Source organism: Numida meleagris, chromosome 4 (assembly GCF_002078875.1).
Source record: "Numida meleagris isolate 19003 breed g44 Domestic line chromosome 4, NumMel1.0, whole genome shotgun sequence".
Lineage (NCBI taxonomy): Eukaryota > Metazoa > Chordata > Aves > Galliformes > Numididae > Numida > Numida meleagris.
Window position 1 is genome coordinate 28424358 of NC_034412.1, and position 17928 is coordinate 28442285.

General features: G+C 40.0%; 1 protein-coding gene across 1 annotated transcript in view; it reads left to right on the forward strand.

The window, feature by feature from the left end:
* Positions 1-17928, forward strand: part of CPE (carboxypeptidase E) — a gene marked incomplete at its 5' end in the record, with an annotated part of 50739 nt that overhangs the window by 26658 nt on the left and 6153 nt on the right. The window contains 6 exon segments of the mRNA XM_021396045.1: positions 4489-4685; positions 6676-6843; positions 7398-7515; positions 10812-10994; positions 15429-15568; positions 17452-17551. Of these exon segments, the coding sequence (XP_021251720.1) occupies positions 4489-4685; positions 6676-6843; positions 7398-7515; positions 10812-10994; positions 15429-15568; positions 17452-17551 (906 nt within the window).

The following is a 17928-nucleotide window of genomic DNA, read 5'->3' on the forward strand; positions in this document are numbered from 1 at the left end:
TGAGTATCTTTTCTTCTTGTTTTGTTCCCAGTGTATTTTGTAGTAGCTAATGGCAGGAATATGAAAGACTGGAATTTTTAAAACCCATTGGTGTTGACCCATTTCTGCTTTCCTGTAAGCCAGCTGTGAAACCCCCAGAAGTTTATCTTTCAGCAATGTTAGACCAGCACTACTACTTAGTAAATGTCATCCTAACATCATGTAAGGCCTATACAAGGATGTAGAAAGTAATACTGCCTGCTGTTCTGTCTTCCAGTGCTGTTCATTTTCGCATGTCTTAGAGATCATGTCATAGAGAGTGTCATAGAGTGTTTCTACTGAAATTCTGTTAAGGCAGGTTGGAGATGTCTAGTTACCAGAATGATAGAAATCTAAATTTTCTAGTTCTTTCACTCCTACATCTCATCTTCATTTATTTTCTTCTTTTCCTTTTGCTGTTTCCATGTTCAAAGAAGAAACTCATGTTACAATCCCTGATTTTCCACATAGTTGCCCTCCAGAGAACTTTTTTCTCTTTGAACTACTAACAGAAATGTGGAGCATAAGAAAGTTATTGAATCCCTTCATATGGAAAAAAATGTCACCTATTGATAGTTACTGATGCTTGCTGAATGTTGATGGAGACCAAACAGTGGATGTGAGCACAGTGAGGCAGTGGGTGGTGCATTTCAGCAGTGGCAGCAGTGACAGTGGGTCACCTCTGTCAGTGCAGATTTTGTTGAGCGCAGCATGCAGGCTCTTGTTCATCTCTGATGCAAATGCACAGCTAAAGGTGGTGACTACGTTGAAAAAGAGTGTTTTGTAGTGGAGGATGTGCTCTATCAAATAGTGTTTTTGTGCTCTTTGTATCTGTTGTGGTTTCCATGGAAATTATAGGAGGCGTTACTTTCAGAGTGATAAATATAGTAAGTGCTAAACTTTTTGTTCCTGTATTTTAGAAGATCGCTATCTTTACAAACACAGGCTGACCTAAAAATGGCAGTGGTTAGTCACCTTTAATTGGGTGATCTTTCCAATATTAACGACGTTCCTTCTGTTCCCAGGAAGCTGCAGAAGACCTTAGGTGACTGTAACTGCAGAAGCAAATAGTGACAATTCACAATGTCTGTCAAGTACCAGAAAGGCTTGACATTTCAAAATACTTTTTCCTCAAACATTTATCAGGTTGTAATGTACGACACAATCAAACTAGGAGGATTGTAAAAGCTTTCTAAAAGCCTTAATGACGTGCTGGCATAGGTGTCATGAGAGACACTGAGATGTTTATAAACTTGATTGCTGCATTTAATTTCTTGTGACTTGCCCCAAAAGATGTTAGTAGTTATCCATCCTTTCATTTGTTATCACAAACCTCTGTATCTCGGCTGAAATTATATGTGTTTATAAGTGTCATCTTCCCATTGTTATACAAAACATGCCATGGTTACTATGAATTATCTTTATATAAAGGTACTGTCAGAAAGCTAATAGTGTTAAATAAGAATTTTAAATATTCATGCAACGGATATATTCCTTTGTGTTTATCATATTTTGGAATGTGGAAACCCTTTAAAATAATTTTGCTTTTTTGCATGTGTGGTTGTCAAACAAAGGACAATTTTTTAATACTACTCCTTCAAAGCTAACTCCAATTATCTGCCATGGAAAGGGAGCATTTCTGCTAGTTTGGAGAAACTGTTAAAAGGTTCATAATCCAATTGAGATTTTTGGAGTCCTTTCATTAAAAAATAAGAATTCTGTGAGGCAGTTACATTTGTGAAATCCTATAAAGAGTGATTAAGGTCTGTATTAAATGGCTTACAAGGGATTAATGGGAAGAGCAGCTATTCCTCCAGCCAACTATCTTCAATCACTTTTCATAGCAAAGACTTTCCATAATTCCATTGACTCTACCTCTTTTTGAACTCTTTTCAGCTTTTTGTGGCCATGTGAGATTTTTCATCACTGCTGAAGATACTGGTCAGTGAGGCTTTATTCTGAGTTCACCTTAGACTGTATTTGTTTTCAAAAACCTTGATAAATGCTGTTAACAATTCTTTGTTTGGGGCAGGAAAGCGATACTGTATGGAAAACATTTGTTTCTATTCCTTCATTTGAACCAGTTCTGTAAAATTCAGGTGGAAGAGAAAGGCAAGCGAATAATGCATAGGCTGGGAATCAGGAGAAGTGAGTTCTCCTTCAGGCTTCCATAGTGGTGTCCTAGGGAAAACCGCAAATGCTAAGTATGGCTGCGTTCACATTTACCATGGTAACAAGCTTCTCTCTTAGCTTGCAAAACAATTTTTCCATAAGTTATGTGCCAATATACATATGCATGAGTATCCTAATTATGAGAATTTGTGATGTGCAGTGCTGCACATTTTATTAAATAGTATCCATCTGATTTCATAGGGTTGGGCTGAGTGCATGGCCTGATTACTTTTGATGATTAGACCTCTTTCATTGCCTGGTATTAACAGATAGGAAGAAACAGTAAATAAGAACTCAATGACAAAAGAGGAAATGGAGGGTTTTAGTCACAGTAATGGAGTTGTGCATATCAGATAAAATGATGCTGTTTCATTGAAACTAGAGTATTTTTTAACCTGACAAAAGACATGAGGAAATAATGTGTACTAACTACCTTAGCTGGAAGAAAAGAAGTCCTGGTATTAATAGTGCTCTGCTAGGATCTTATCAGTGGATTAAGATTAACAAGCACAGACTGAAGAGTCATAAGCAGATACGGCTGTGTGCTTGATTAGCAATTATTTAGGCCTTGTTTGTGTAATGCTTCTTGCCTTGAATTTGCCACTGTGATAGTGCTAAAGGCTGTCACAGGGCTTATTGATACTATTCAAAGCACATCATCAGCAGGTTTGATTCAAGCTGTGTTAACAGGTGAACTCTAAAGAGGAAAATAATGAGAAAAGCCAGCGTGTCCTTCAGGCTAATTATGAGACAACCATAGAATTACAGAATGGCTTAGACTGGAGGAGACCTTAAAGATCATCTAGTTCTAACCCCTTGCCATGGCGAGGGTTGCCACCCACCAGATCAGGCTGCCCAGGATCCCATTCAAGCCTGGCCTTAAATGCCTCCAGAAATGGAGCATCCACAGCCCCTCTGGGCAGCCTGTGCCAGGGCCTCACCACCCTCTGAGTAAAGAATTTCTTCCTAACACCTAACCTAATTGTTCCCTCTTAGTTTAAGGCCATTTAGCATTGTCCTGTCACTTCCAGACCGTGTAAAGAGTTGATCCACCTCCTGATTGTAAGTTCCCTTCACGTACTGGATGGTCGCAGTGAGGTCTCCCAAGAGCCTTCTCTTTTCCAAACTAGGCAAGCCCGACTCCCTCAACCTAACTCCGTAGGAGAGGTGCTCAAGACCTTTGTTCATCTTCGTGGCCTTTCTCTGGGCCCACTGCAACAGTTCCACATCCCTCCTGTAACGGGGGCCCCAGACCCGAATGCAGAACTCCAGATGGGGCCTCACAAGGGCAGAGTATAGGGGGACAATCCTCTCCCTCTCCCTGCTGGCCACCCCTTCAGATATTTACATTTATACTAAAACCTCTCTGGAGTTAGGGCCCAAAATGTGGTCCTCCAAAAGGTAAATCTTTTATAGCTCTGTGAGACCTCAGACCTCTCCAGTGTGTTCTTTATCTAGGATCAGGTGAGTGCAACTTGGGAATGTTGGAATGTTTACGTAGATGCTGAACTTATGAATATATATATATATATATATAAACTTGTATATGAACATACACAGATAAATGAATATATAAAAATATACAATGTATATTAAAGCCAATATTAAACATATAATTAAACATCCTTGTATATGTTCAGTATATTAAAAAATAATTCATATGATTCATGAGAATTTATGATTTGTATGATAGGTACATGTATGGAACGTTTTTTGGAATGTATAGCAGGAATGATCCGTGAGCTAGGTCACTGCACTTTCTTCATAAAGTCTGAGTTGCCTATCTGAAGCAACTGCTTTAGATTTTTCAGATCACTGGATCAACAGCTGTTTTTTGGCAGTATTTTAGTAGAAGAATTGCAGTTTGATGCATGTGTGGCGGGATAAGCTTAACCTAATCTTGGTGAGAACATTAAAGATACGAAGCTCTGTTAGTGTCAGTTTATATATTAAAAAATTAGGACACCTTTTTGTGGTACTGAGGCATCAATTGTGTTATATCTCAACAATAGTAGTGTTAATGGCCATGATTAGCATTTATTTTGAAATAGTGTACTGTCCTCTGGTATTCTTTCTCTGCCTTTGGTGAACAACCAAATGCAAATTACTATTTGTTTAGCCAGAGTTTAGGAAAAAAAAAATCTAAATCCACTTTTCTAAAAGAGGCTTGTAGCTTCTTGTGGATACTGTGACAAAATGTAGTCACAGCAATAGAGGTGTCCCTGGTGTACTGTGCTGTAGTGTCCGTGCCTGGGTTTTTTGTGCTACTCTAAGACATGTTTCTTCTTTCTTTTGCAGGAGAGCCAGAATTTAAATATGTTGGGAATATGCATGGGAATGAAGCTGTTGGAAGGGAGCTGCTCATCTTCTTGGCTCAGTACTTGTGTAATGAATACCAGAAAGGCAACGAAACTATTATCAACCTGATCCACAGCACACGTATCCATATCATGCCATCTTTGAATCCGGATGGCTTTGAGAAGGCAGCATCCCAGGTTTGTAAAGCTACAATATCTATCGATATATTTTAGACTTGTTATAAAGGAAAAGTTTCTTTCACTAAGGGTGGTGGAGGCACTGGCACAGGTTTCCCAGAGACGTGGTGGATACCTTGTCCCTGGAGACTTTAAAGATCATGGTGGATGGCGCTCTAAGCACCAGATGGAGCTGTAGGTGTCCCTGTTCATCGTAGGGGAGTTGGACTAGGTGGCCTTTAAAGGTCCTTCCTACTCCAACGATTCTATGATTCTGTATTAACCTGAGGATCAAAATGGCACCTTAAATTAGTTTATAAGTATATGAACTCTATGGAGATCACTGAATGGTACAGCATAATTGATTTATTTCTAATAGTACAGTAGGCTTCTTCTCTTTAACAAAGAAGATTTTATGCTTGGGCTTTCCACAGATAGCCATCTCTGTTTTAAATGAATATGCTTTGTTTTAAAATGTAATTATGTTTATGCTTCATGTATATTCTTTCATCTGAGTTCACTGACCGAACTGCCTCCTGAGCAAGTAACGTCTAGGAAAACATCATGTTTCCAAAGTATTAGAAAGGAAAAAAAGTTGATGTTTCCTTTAAGAATGTTCTAATATAAATGCATTTATGTGAATTATTTACATCTATCTGTTCTTGATCTCAAAACAAGGAAACTTTGTGAGCCATGTTTTTAATAAAAACAACTCTTAATCTGTATTTTAGGCATAAGGTACTTAGGTTAAGCTAAGTACTATTAGTCAAGAAAATTTAGTATTTAGTTTAAGATGAAGACTCAGTAAAGAGTGTTAGAGCACAGTTAGCAAATGGAGGACTAATAGGACACTGTTATGTTGTGATTCTAGTGTGTATTATTATTCTAAAGGAAAACTACAGTTTTCTTGCTCTACAAGTCATTTCTCTGTGTATTTAAATATATAAATATAGAATCTATTAATGTGACTATTTATTTATGGTTAGGTAAGTTAAACTCTGTTAAGCTCTTCATTCAACAGCCTACTACAAGGGCTTTTAAAAACCTGAGACCTCTTTTAACCCATGTCCAAGATGATGTCTCCCTCTAGTGGTAATAAAGCAGGAGTTGTCCTCTAATTGGTGCAGTATTTCACTTGTTTGAAATCTCTCACTGTAGAGATTCAGTAATAAGATAATTTGAAACTTTTTAGCCAAAGTACATTTGCTTTTACAAGACTTGTTCTAAAATTACCAATGATTTGCAGTGCAATTTCTCTTAGTGCTGCTATTGTTCTCATTTAACAGCATCTTTCACGCAGTGTATGACACTACATTTAATATACCCCAAGACTAAAACCAAAAATCTACCTAAACGTATTTTATAGGTCACTGAAAGCTTAGAGAGACAAGCTAAGGAAAACTGTGCACCCTGAAGACATTTCCTTAATGCAAAATCAGACCTCATGTGAAGGAGTAGCTGAAAGATTCTGCAGAACTTTTCTCTGCATCTTTATTTGGTACCACCATTGCATCAGATGAAGCTGACAGTTACCACAAAAATAAAATTCTCAAGAGAAATAAATATTAAGGTCCTTCTTTGTCCTGAAGCCATTTAGAAGAATTCTGAAGGAAGTGCAAATGTGCCTTGCAGCTGGTGGATACACCCACAGTTGCTCAGAGGCTCTTGGAAATGAGGGGTGTAAGTCAAAAGCATGCGCATGAGGCAGAGGGGTAAAACCAGGTCCTGAGGGAAGATTCAACGAGCACAAACTGGACAGGCAGTGGAAAATCTGTTGGTAACTTTGCCCATCTTTAGTCCAGACCTGTTATGATGGGAGTGATTCCCTCCTCTGAGACAGTTTGCGTTTGTTTAGCTTTCACTCCCATGTGGTCCATTCTTACTCTTGAGAACAGGAGAGGTAAGAACATGATGTGAATTTACATTGGTAAATATACCTACGTAAGAGCTGATACCCAAGCTCCTGAATCTGCCAAGCTCTCTTCTCTTTCTGTTTCTTTCCCTCATTTAGCCCGGTGAACTTAAAGACTGGTTTGTTGGTCGAAGTAATGCCCAGGGGATAGATCTAAACCGAAATTTCCCTGATCTGGATAGGATAGTCTATGTTAATGAGAAGGAAGGTGGCCCAAACAATCACCTCCTGAAAAACATGAAGAAAGCTGTGGACCAGAATCCCAAGGTAAGCAGAGGCTGTGGAGTGAGTTGCTTACGTGCATCTCTCTTCCATTTGGCGTAAGCAGACACACAGCCAATCCTTGGAGCTGTCTGTGCACTCTTTGTGATTCTTCTTTTGGGTAACTGTTTTGTTCATTCTTTTGGTCACTTTAAATTTATTCATCTGATGGCCTTAATAGCCATTTTCTATCTTCAGATTTGAATTATTAAATGAAGTAATTTTACTTTCAGTGCAGTACACTTGAAATTATTATCCTTGGTTTTATATTTTAGTTTTAGCTTAGACATAATCATAATAGGAAGAAAAAAGATACTGAGATAAGGTTATCTGTTTCCTCATTCTGATCTAATTTACACCAGATTTAAGGCTGATATGAATCTACTCAAGTTCTGATGTAAAAGACTAATCCAGCTATCTCTGAAGCCAAAATAAAATTACTGTTTATTTAAATGATTGCACAATATATATGATAATAACTAAGCCAAGTATATGCAAGTAACTAAGTCTCTGCGCTGAATAATCAATTTTTAACTGCTGGTACTGCTATTTTGTTAAAGCTTGCTCCTGAAACAAAAGGTGTCATTCACTGGATTATGGATATTCCCTTTGTGCTCTCTGCCAATCTTCATGGAGGAGACCTTGTTGCAAATTACCCTTATGATGAGACTCGGAGTGGTATGTAGATAGGAGGAGATAGAAATACTTATTCTCTACTTTTGTGGGGTTTTTTTTTTTGTATTTATTATTACAAATATTACTTATTCAGTACTTATTCTGTATGATGTAAATATATATTTACATCAGTGCAACCTGAGATCCACTTTTAAACATCGTGGCATGACAGTAATGACTTATTATTCATTAATTATTACTCATTAATTAATAACATGTTTAAAGCTAGTCACTGTATGACCATGTTGTCTAGTTTTGAAGGTAGATATCTTGTTTTGCTAGAGTTACATCACAAAGATGATGTAATGCCTGAGGGAATAATGATCCCTCATTTAATAAAGGCATCTTAGATCTTAAATTAGCTGGGGCCATTTGTACCCTGCTAACGGAAGCTAGAGAGATGTGTCTAGACTGTCCGTGTGATCCAAGATTTCTCTACTTGCACCTTTACAAAGTGGATTTCTGAAAGCGATGTTACACAAATAAAAACAGCAATTATTGTTTCCACTTCATCAGTATTGGTCATATAAAAACAAGCATCACTTTGAGGTAGAAATGTTATCATGTGACCATGAAATGGTAGGGTTCTCAATTCTTGGTGGAACCAGGAGAGGGGACAGCAAAACTGCTACCTTGGACTTTTGGAGGGCAGACTTTGAACTGTTCAGGAGACTGGTAGGGAGGGTCCCTTGGGATTCGGTCTTGGAGGGTGAAGGGGTCCAGGAAGGCTTGTTGCTCCTCAAGGAGGAAGTCCTGAAGGCGCAGGAACAAGCTGTCCCTCTGAGCCACAAGATGAGCCGGTGGGGAAGGAGACCAGCGTGGATGAACAGGGAGCTTTTCCAGAGGCTCCAGGAGAAAAAGAGAATCTACCTCCTGTGGAAGAAAGGACACGCAACTCGGAGAGAGTACAAAGAGGTTGTTAGTATGTGTAGGGAGAAAATTAGAAAGGCAAAGGCCCAGCTCGAACTAAGCTTGGCTGCTGGGATAAAAGGGAACAAGAAACTCTTCTACAAATATATTAACAGTAAGAGGAGGACCAAGGAGAATCTCCATTCTTTACTGGACGTGGCTGGGAATGTGGCTACTGAGGACAATGAAAAGGCTGAGGTTCTCAATGCCTTCTTTACGTCTGTCTTTAAAAGCCAGACCAGTTGTCCTCAGAGTACTCTACTCTCTGACCTGGAAGTCTCGGACGGGGAGCGGAATAAACCTTCCACGATTCAGGAGGAAACGGTCAGAGACCTACTGCTCCACTTGGACTGCCACAAGTCCATGGGGCCGGATGAGATCCACCCAAGAGTACTGAGGGAGCTGGCGGAGGAGATAGCCAAGCCGCTTTCCATCATCTATCGGCGTTCCTGGTCAACTGGAGAGGTCCCAGAAGACTGGAGACTTGCCAGTGTGACTCCCATCTACAAGAAGGGTCATAAGGAGGATCCGGGGAACTACAGGCCTGTCAGCCTGACCTCGGTGCCAGGGAAGGTTATGGAGCAGACTGTCCTGAGGGAGATCACACGGCATTTGCGGGACAACCAGGGGATCAGGCCCAGCCAGCATGGGTTTGTGAAGGGCAGGTCCTGCTTGACCAACCTGATTGAGTGACCTGCCTGATGGATGAGGGAAAGGCTGTTGATGTGGTCTACCTAGACTTCAGCAAAGCCTTTGACACTGTCTCCCGCAGTATTCTCCTGGAGAAACTGGCAGCCTGTGGCTTGGACAGGTACACCCTTTGCTGGGGAAGGTGCTGGCTGGAGGTCCAGGCCCAGAGAGTGGTGATGAATGGAGTTAAATCCAGCTGGCGACCAGTCGCGAGTGGTGTTCCCCAGGGGTTGGTGCTGGGGCCTGTCCTTTTCAATATCTTCATTGATGACTTGGATGAGGGCATTGAGTGCACCCTCAGTAAGTTTACAGATGACACCAAGCTGGCAGGAAGTGTCGATCTGCCTCGGGGTGGGAAGGCCCTACAGAGAGATCTGGACAGGCTGGATCTCTGGGCTGAAGCTAGTGGGATGAGCCTCAACAAGACCAAGTGCTGGGTCCTACACTTCGGCCGCAACAACCCTAGGCAACGCTACAGGCTTGGGGCAGAGTGGCTGGAAGACTGTGTAGATGAAACGGACCTGGGGGTATTGGTCGATGCTTGGCTGAGCATGAGCCAGCAGTGTGCCCAAGTGGCCAAGAAGGCCAATGGCATCCTGGCTTGTATCAGAAATAGTGTTGCCAGTAGGAGTAGGGAGGTAATTGTCCCTCTGTACTCAGCCCTGGTGAGGGCCCCACCTCGAGTACTGTGTCCAGTTTTGGGCCCCTCATTGCAAGAAAGACATGGAGGCCCTGGAGCGTGTTCAGAGGAGGGCGACGAAGCTGGTGAGGGGTCTGGAGCACAGGCCTTATGAGGAGCGGCTGAGGGAGCTGGGATTGTTCAGTCTGGAGAAGAGGAGGCTCAGGGGAGACCATATCGCTCTCTGTAACTACCTGAAGGGAGGTTGTAGTGGTCTGGGGGTTGGCCTCTTCTCTTTTGTAACTAGTGACAGGACGAGGGGGAATGGCCTCAAATTGCACCAGGGGAGATTTAGACTGGACATTAGGAAATACTACTTTTCTGAAAGAGTGGTCAGGCGCTCGAATGGGCTGCCCAGGGAGGTGGTGGAATCACCGTCCCTGGAGGTGTTCAAGAAACATTTAGATATAGCGTTGAGAGACATGGTTTAGTGGGGTTATTGGTGGTAGGTGCATGGTTGGACTGGATGATCTTGTAGGTCTTTTCCAACCTAACTAATTCTATGATTCTGTGATTTAGCTCACAGTTGTTTCTGCCACTGTAAGTTGTACGCATCATGGAAATGATTGTGATGTGATGATGTTGGTGATGGACTTTCTTCAGTCTACCCTCTAATAATTAAATAGCAAATTCTTAGAATACAGGCTGTAAAACTTTTTATGGAGACACATTTTTCCATGCTCAGTTTTCTTAAAAAAAAAAAAAACAAATCCAAAGCCTAGAATGCCTTACATTTTTTGGTGCACATTGAAATGAATATTTTAATAAATATTAAGACTGACATGAATAGTCATCTTAATAACAGGGCAGCCTGGTACAGACAATTGATTAAGAACTGGAGAAATGTTAGTGCGATTCAGTTAATACAGTGTTAGTTGATAGTGCTATAGAATACTTACTGGCATACATAAAATTTCCTAGCACTATCCTGATATGCAGTGCGGGTAACCTCGGTTTTGACCTCAGACTGTATGACTGTGTTTTTGATCATTCTTGTTCCTGGACCGTTTTTTCCACCCAGGCAGTGCTCATGAATACAGCTCCTGCCCCGATGATGCTATTTTTCAAAGCCTGGCTCGCAGTTACTCTTCTTTAAACCCCGCTATGTCTGATCCAAACAGACCACCGTGTCGTAAAAATGATGATGACAGCAGCTTTGTGGATGGAACGACGAATGGTGGTGCGTGGTACAGTGTCCCAGGAGGTGAGACCCATGGATGATTCAGGTGGTTATTTCAAACTTGAGTTTTCACTCTGGAAGCTCATTCCCACAGGCTGGAATACCCCTGCTCTGGTACCACAGCAGCACCAGACACTGGGGCAAAATTTTGGCATTTCTGAAAATCATTGAAAAGTGAAAGTTTTCCTTTGTATCGAGGTTTCCACAGACTTTGATTTGATAAAACAGAATTTGCATAATTTGGAAAAAAATAAAGAACAAAATATTGAAAGATTTGTTTAATTTAATTATTCCAATTCAATAAAAAAATAACTTAGTGAAATATTGAATATTAGCTATGGAAATGTGGACATATTTAACTTTTAGCCTCTTTTTTTTCTTTAGGAAAATGCTATCTTTCCATTGTTTTGATGCAATGCTTTCATTCTGACTAAATTGCACATGACAAAGACACATTTTTCCGTTGGAAAAACTTGTTGGAAAGCTTGAATTAATTCCTTCTTTTGGATCTTATTTTAAATTAGACTGAAAATTGCCCAAGTGAGCTCTTTTTTTTTTTCATGTATTTGTACAAAAGCAAGAAGTAAGGAATCCTAGTTCTAACCAGAATCTACGATCTTAATATGATGCCACTAATAAAAAAAAAATGGGGAGATGACAACGGAGATAACTGTGGACCACACAGCATTAATTTGTTTCTTGTTGTTGTTGTTTTTTCCAAGTGTAAAAATCAGCTGGCAAGCTGTGACTGTTGACCAAAACCTTCATGCTAATAAGAGCCACAGAGTGACTTAGAAGAAAAACAACAGAAAAACCTACAAAAGTAATTCAGTGAAAACAGTTCTTTCTACATCTAAGGCTAAGGAAAATAACTAAACATTACTTAGTTCAACAAAATTTTCTTGGAAGCATTAGTCTGGAAAGCTCTGTCAGGAGGCTGAGAAGTGACAGTGAAGTCATCTATTGTATCGGTGACATTTTGCTATCCATATGGTAGTACATTCAAAATTAGCAGTGGTATAAACTATCGAAAAGCAATTTGTACTCCTGTACGAAAAGGCCGCATCAGGCCACAAGCAAAAACAAACTTGTACATGAAATCTGTGTTCTTTTTTTAATACTTGTCTTTTTCCTATCAGCTTGTAACTAATGATTTCACTTATGCACAAGAAAGCCAAATTAAATTTGCACAGACAGCTTTAATCTTGGAATTTCCTTAGCTATTGAGTGCATAGCTTTTCAGCACCAGTGATGCTTTTTAATGTACCTTTTGTGTGGAATATCTATTTGGAAATATAATTTAGTAATAGTAATGAATTACTAACTAGCCATATGCATGTTCTGCTTGCTCTGTCATGACAGTGTCACCAGAATCTAATCAGATCCTAATGTCATTATGAAAATAGCATTTCAATGCAGCTTCCATTGCTGTGCTCGCAAGCTATTGTTTAAGTGTCTTTCTGTTTTCAGATCATCTTAAATCACTCTTGGTACTGTGTTCATTCATACCTAACTTCAGTTACCTTTTGTGCTACCACCTTTGAAAGCAATACTAAGGAACAGTTCTTAGGGATTTTGTACAACACATGTAGGAGGCACATGTTCTCAACATTGTGTACAAGGCTCCATGCTGTCTTGCTGGAAGTTACTGGCTTTGCATGTGTGAAACTTCAGCCAGCTTCGTGTTACAGCTTTCAATTCAAAGTGTAGATAATTCAGATGCCTGGATACCAATGGCACACTCCACATTTTTTTGTTAAAATGAGAGACTTTGGGAATGTGATGATGTGGTTACCTCTGATACATCCTTGGTGCATAATGAGGAGGAATAGGGCAGTTGGAAGCTTGGGTAGTGGTATCAAAGTTGCTGCAGGGTTGAATAAATCTTTTGAAATGTATTGATTTATTGAGCGTTGCACTTAAGTACTGTACTGAACAGGCAGGTAAAGAATGCAAATTGTAGCCAGGCCAGTGCAGCCAGACTGCAGATGTAGTAAGCCATAGTTCAAATCCAGATTATCTTTAACTCATTTTCTATGCCAGAGATTCAGGTTGTCACCTGTATATCAGTGATGTAGGCGGAACTTTTTTTCAGGAGACCAGGCCAAGAGCCAGGAAACAAACTATGAGGTATGACTGTTTTGCACAAAACCAGAACTATGTTCCCTCTTAATTCTGTCCTTGGGATGCTAGGGCACCCCTGCTATCACCTTGCTTTGGGAGGTGGAGAGGAGAAAATTCCTGATAATTGGAGCAGCAATGTTCAAGGGTTGTTGGCATCACAGTAAAATTGCATCGTGCCCTTAGGTGCCCTGTTATTCTCTTCATGGTTTCTTTCTTTCTTGCAGAAGAAATGCAAGAATCAAGAAAAACAGCATTATCTGCTGTCTGGAACAGTTGCCTGGCAGTCAGCACTGCTGTCAGGGTGACTCATAACTGCTGCTGTCTCGCTATGTACGGGTGGACAGTCCATCGCATATTCTGCATGGTGGGGCATCAGAGCTGTCCCTCTCAGAAGCACCTCTTGCCTTCTGTGTCCCCATTTTTCAGCCATCTAAACAGGCTTAAAAATAAAACACTTTTTTTTTTTTACGAGTCTGAACAGTCCCTGTTCCTCTCAGTACTTAAGAGTCTAGTTGCCTGATTGGCAGAAAATACTCTTCACCCATATGTTTTGGCAAAATCCCGCCTGACTCAATCTGTTCACTGCCTTCAGTGTTCTCTTTTGGATATGACATCAGCTCTCTGGACATTGCTGTGCATAGTGATAGTGCTTTAGTAAAGAGATCATATTAGGTCTCCTGCATAGCTCATATGGATCAACACAGGGCTGAATGAAGTAGCTATTTCTAAATCCTTTGAGCATCCATGGAGATGCTCAAAATGCTTGGTAACCTTTCTCTTTTCAGCCATCTGTTTGAGAGCCCGCTGACTCTGCTGGCTATCTAGATTGGGGAAGCTCAGCGTCTGCAAAGAATGTGCTTGTAACCCTCCTGAGGACAGCCACGTTCCCTCTCCAGCTCTTGATCCACTTACAAAGCTGGAACTGTCTTGGTTATCTGTTGACTGATTTGCAGTAGCCAGTATTCCCATTGCAGGGAGAGAAGTGGCTCAGAAGTGCAAAAGAATATGTCATTCTGACCAGGTTTTTACACCTATTGATGACGCTATTGTATATATTTTTAAATTCATATGGTTAAAGTTACATTAATAATGAGGTTTCTCTTGATTGATTGAAAGCTTTCCACTATTTCTCTTTCAGAGAAATTGAGCTCTCTCTATGGAAAAAATACTATATATGGAAAAATAATTAGTAGGATGTCTGCTTTTTCTTCTTCTATGTTGTCAACGGTTTATGGGCGTTTGGCCCGGTTCCGTGACAAATGGGACGGGGGACCCACAGGCCCATGCCCCAGGAAAAGGGAAAAGGGGAAAAGGGTAAGGAGATGGCCCTGAGAGCAAAGAACAGCGGCAACAATCTGAGGAGAAACAAACTAATTTACTAAATAAGATATCGGAATGCAAAACAACACACTATAATACAATATAATTACAATTTAAGCTGATAAGTCCAATACAGAGAGAGAGAATGTCCCAAAATCAAGGTAGGCCTTACTCTACTACCGACGATAAGACGGCTGGAGAGCGAGGTGCTGCCAAGATGAGAAATGGTGGAAAAAGGGACGAGGTCTCGTGATCTGCAAGCTTTTATCTTTGCTTTCTGTCCGGAAATGGTAACAGAGGAGAAAAGTACCCTGGGAAATGTATTAGTCCTTCTCTTCTGAGAACCAGGTACATTCACTACATGATGTTATGATGTGAAATACCAATAACCGAAAATCACAAAACCATGACACATGTAGAGAATCATATGTATGTATTTGGAATCTATGTACAAAAGCTTGACCAAACTCAGAATATTCCTTAGGAAACAGATGCTGCTTCAAGTAAAATGTTACTAAGTTGAAATACTACATTTTCAGGAAATTTCTCATGTTTTTGACCAGTATTTATCAGACTTTCTTTCAAAGTCATTTTATCATGTTTCATTTGCTCTACAGTTAATTGTCATTCTTTTTGGATTACAAAATGATCACCTTTTACTTTCATCAGGAAACATTTGGGCCATAATTGGAAATGATTTTAAGTTCCCAAATAGGAGAAAAAAGTTATTTTTATGCCAGCAACTGAAAAACATGTCAGAAAGGAGTATACAGGTCAGGTGCAATGTTATAGTCAAGTCCCTGGGGGGAAATGTTTTGGGGGATTAATTGTTTTGTTAGTTTCTCTGTTGTAATATCATTCAATTCAGATCTAAGCTGATTAAATAGAACTGTACCAATTGTATTTATAGCTATTATTTTTTTAATATGTCCAGCATCTCACATGTCCCTCTTTGCTCCGTTTACTTTGGAACAATGCAAAATCCATCCATAACTCTCTTTTCTGTCATTGCAGGTATGCAGGATTTCAATTACCTCAGCAGCAACTGCTTTGAAATCACAGTGGAGCTTAGTTGTGAAAAATTCCCACCTGAAGAAACTCTGAAGGGCTACTGGGAGGACAACAAGAACTCCCTCATCAATTACATTGAGCAGGTAAGAAAAAAAAAAAAGGATGGCAAAACTCTCGTTATTGTATGTGAAACTTCTGAACTTTGTGCTGTGTGAACATCTACTTTGATATCTCATATTAATCTGATTGGTACATAATTTTTCTACTTCCCTGAGGTGATAATCCTGTGTGATATTTCTGAATGTAAGGAAGAGTGGGAAAGGAACAGTGGAAAAAAAATACAGAATCCATCAGTTTTTACAGATGTTTAACTTACATTGGCCTCCTGAATGATTACTAATACACATCTCCAGAGTATATTCATCCCACCAGCACTGATGTGTACACTAAGAGATGAATTGCCCTCTATAATAAAAAAGTATGTGTACAGAAGATGGGATGAATGACTCTGAATGCACAAGGAGCCTAGATGACCAGGTTGGACTGTAGGTGGCAGCTCAGTGTAACATCAGGGAACATATCTGCCAAACTGTGGCAGTTCAAATTTCTGAAATCTGGATATTGTACTTAAAGATCACGAGTATATCTGTTGTGGTTAATGGCTGCACACTTGAGATTATGAAATCAGTAACATACTTTGTTAGCAGAGCTGGTCAAGTAGTATGCTCAGTTCTTCAAGAATTTATTTTTGTAGAACTGCTTTATGTAGCTAGAAATTTGAAACACTTGATCATTTGAAATGTTTGAGTTAAACAGTTCTGTAAGTAGTATGTGGGCTGGAATTTATTATGGGATCCACGTCTCAGCTATCTAGACATTGCTCAGCTCTTTGGGTGCATGGGTTAATTTTCTTTGTGTCATTTAAAACTATGGTGTGACTGCATTTTCCAAATTACTGATGTGTAAGAGATTGATTTGCCAACTTCCTTAGCTCCTGTGGAGCTGCTGGCTTTATCTCTGAAGTTCAGATCTGTCTGGCATCTTACAGGGTAACAAGACCAGCCCAATGTTCCAGCTCCTGTGTGATTGCCAGAACAGTGCAAATGTGTACTTTCTGCTTTTCTCAGCCAGTCTGGTTTCCTCAAGCACTGCAGTCACATCAGTGCTTTAATTTCATGTGTGCTGGGAACAGACAGTTCAGATAATCCTGGTGTTTTCTGGGGAAAAAGTGAGAAGTGATGGTGAATCTTGGTCCCTGTTCTCAAGTGTTAACCTTAACACATTAGTGCCACCGCTATTCCTCCTTTGATTTTAAAGAAATGAGGGAATTTGGTTCAGTCATTGAAACTGAACAGAGAAGGTTTTCAGCTGGAGATCCCAAAAGCTCAGTGGATGCTCTGCTGCAGCCTGGAGTGTGTTGCCTATGAGGCAAGCAGAAACAAGGACCTGATCCATTGTAGCTCTTTTGCAGCTGCATGGGGAGTGCTGTGACTCTAGGTAGTCCCAGCTCAAAGGCCTGGACATTCTGAGAAAGAGCCCAAGTATCCACACTTAACCTTGTTAGTGTTTGACTTTTAAGCACTTAAGTCTGTTTTTTTGCCCTAAATTCTTACAGTTGATGAAACTTTTATTTTTTAAAATTGTATTTTCAGCCTGTCTTTGAAAATTTTTCAGCACATTTATTAATTCCCAGCCACCAATGCTTTCAAGTCAGTGTTTACGTTTTGTGATTTGATACGCATTTCTGAAAAATGTTTGCATAATGTGGAGGAATTAGAATAACTATCAGCTGAATTCTTTAACCTTGATCTTTAATAATTATTACATAGAGAAAAATGAAAGAACTATTAATGGCGTATATATATATAAAATTATTAAGAATTATCCTTGATAGTTGTCAGCATGTGGACTGGAATCCACATCCTTAGATATATCTACATGATATATATCAATATACTGGTGAAAAATACTTCTCTTAGGAATTGTTAAATGATTTTGTATGTGTTTCTGCCTCCAATTATTTTAGATTCACCGAGGAGTGAAGGGTTTTGTTAAAGATCTTCAGGGCAATCCAATAGCAAATGCTACAATTTCTGTGGAGGGAATAAGCCATGACATTACGTCAGGTGAGTGTTATGCCTCAGGAAGACAAGTGCTGGAATATATACTGGAATATATATACTGCCACATCTTTTGCTTTGCAGACTGGAGCCATTTCAGATCTTCTTAGCTGGTGCCTAAAGGTATGACAGTTTCGAACCTAGGAAAACATGTTGTGCCTCAAACTCCTTGCCTGCAGGATGTCATGAATATTCCACTAGTATTTTGCTGTCAAAGGAAATGAAGAACAGTTGTTGGGGCTTAATGGATCTCTGGTGTGAAGTGCTTCTGATGGCTGTTGGTTATTCATGCTTATTTTGTCTTCTGATTTGTGGTGGCGCTTCACAAATCTGCCAGAATTTATAAAGTTCTGTTGGCAGTGCTGTTTTGAGCTGAAAAGCTA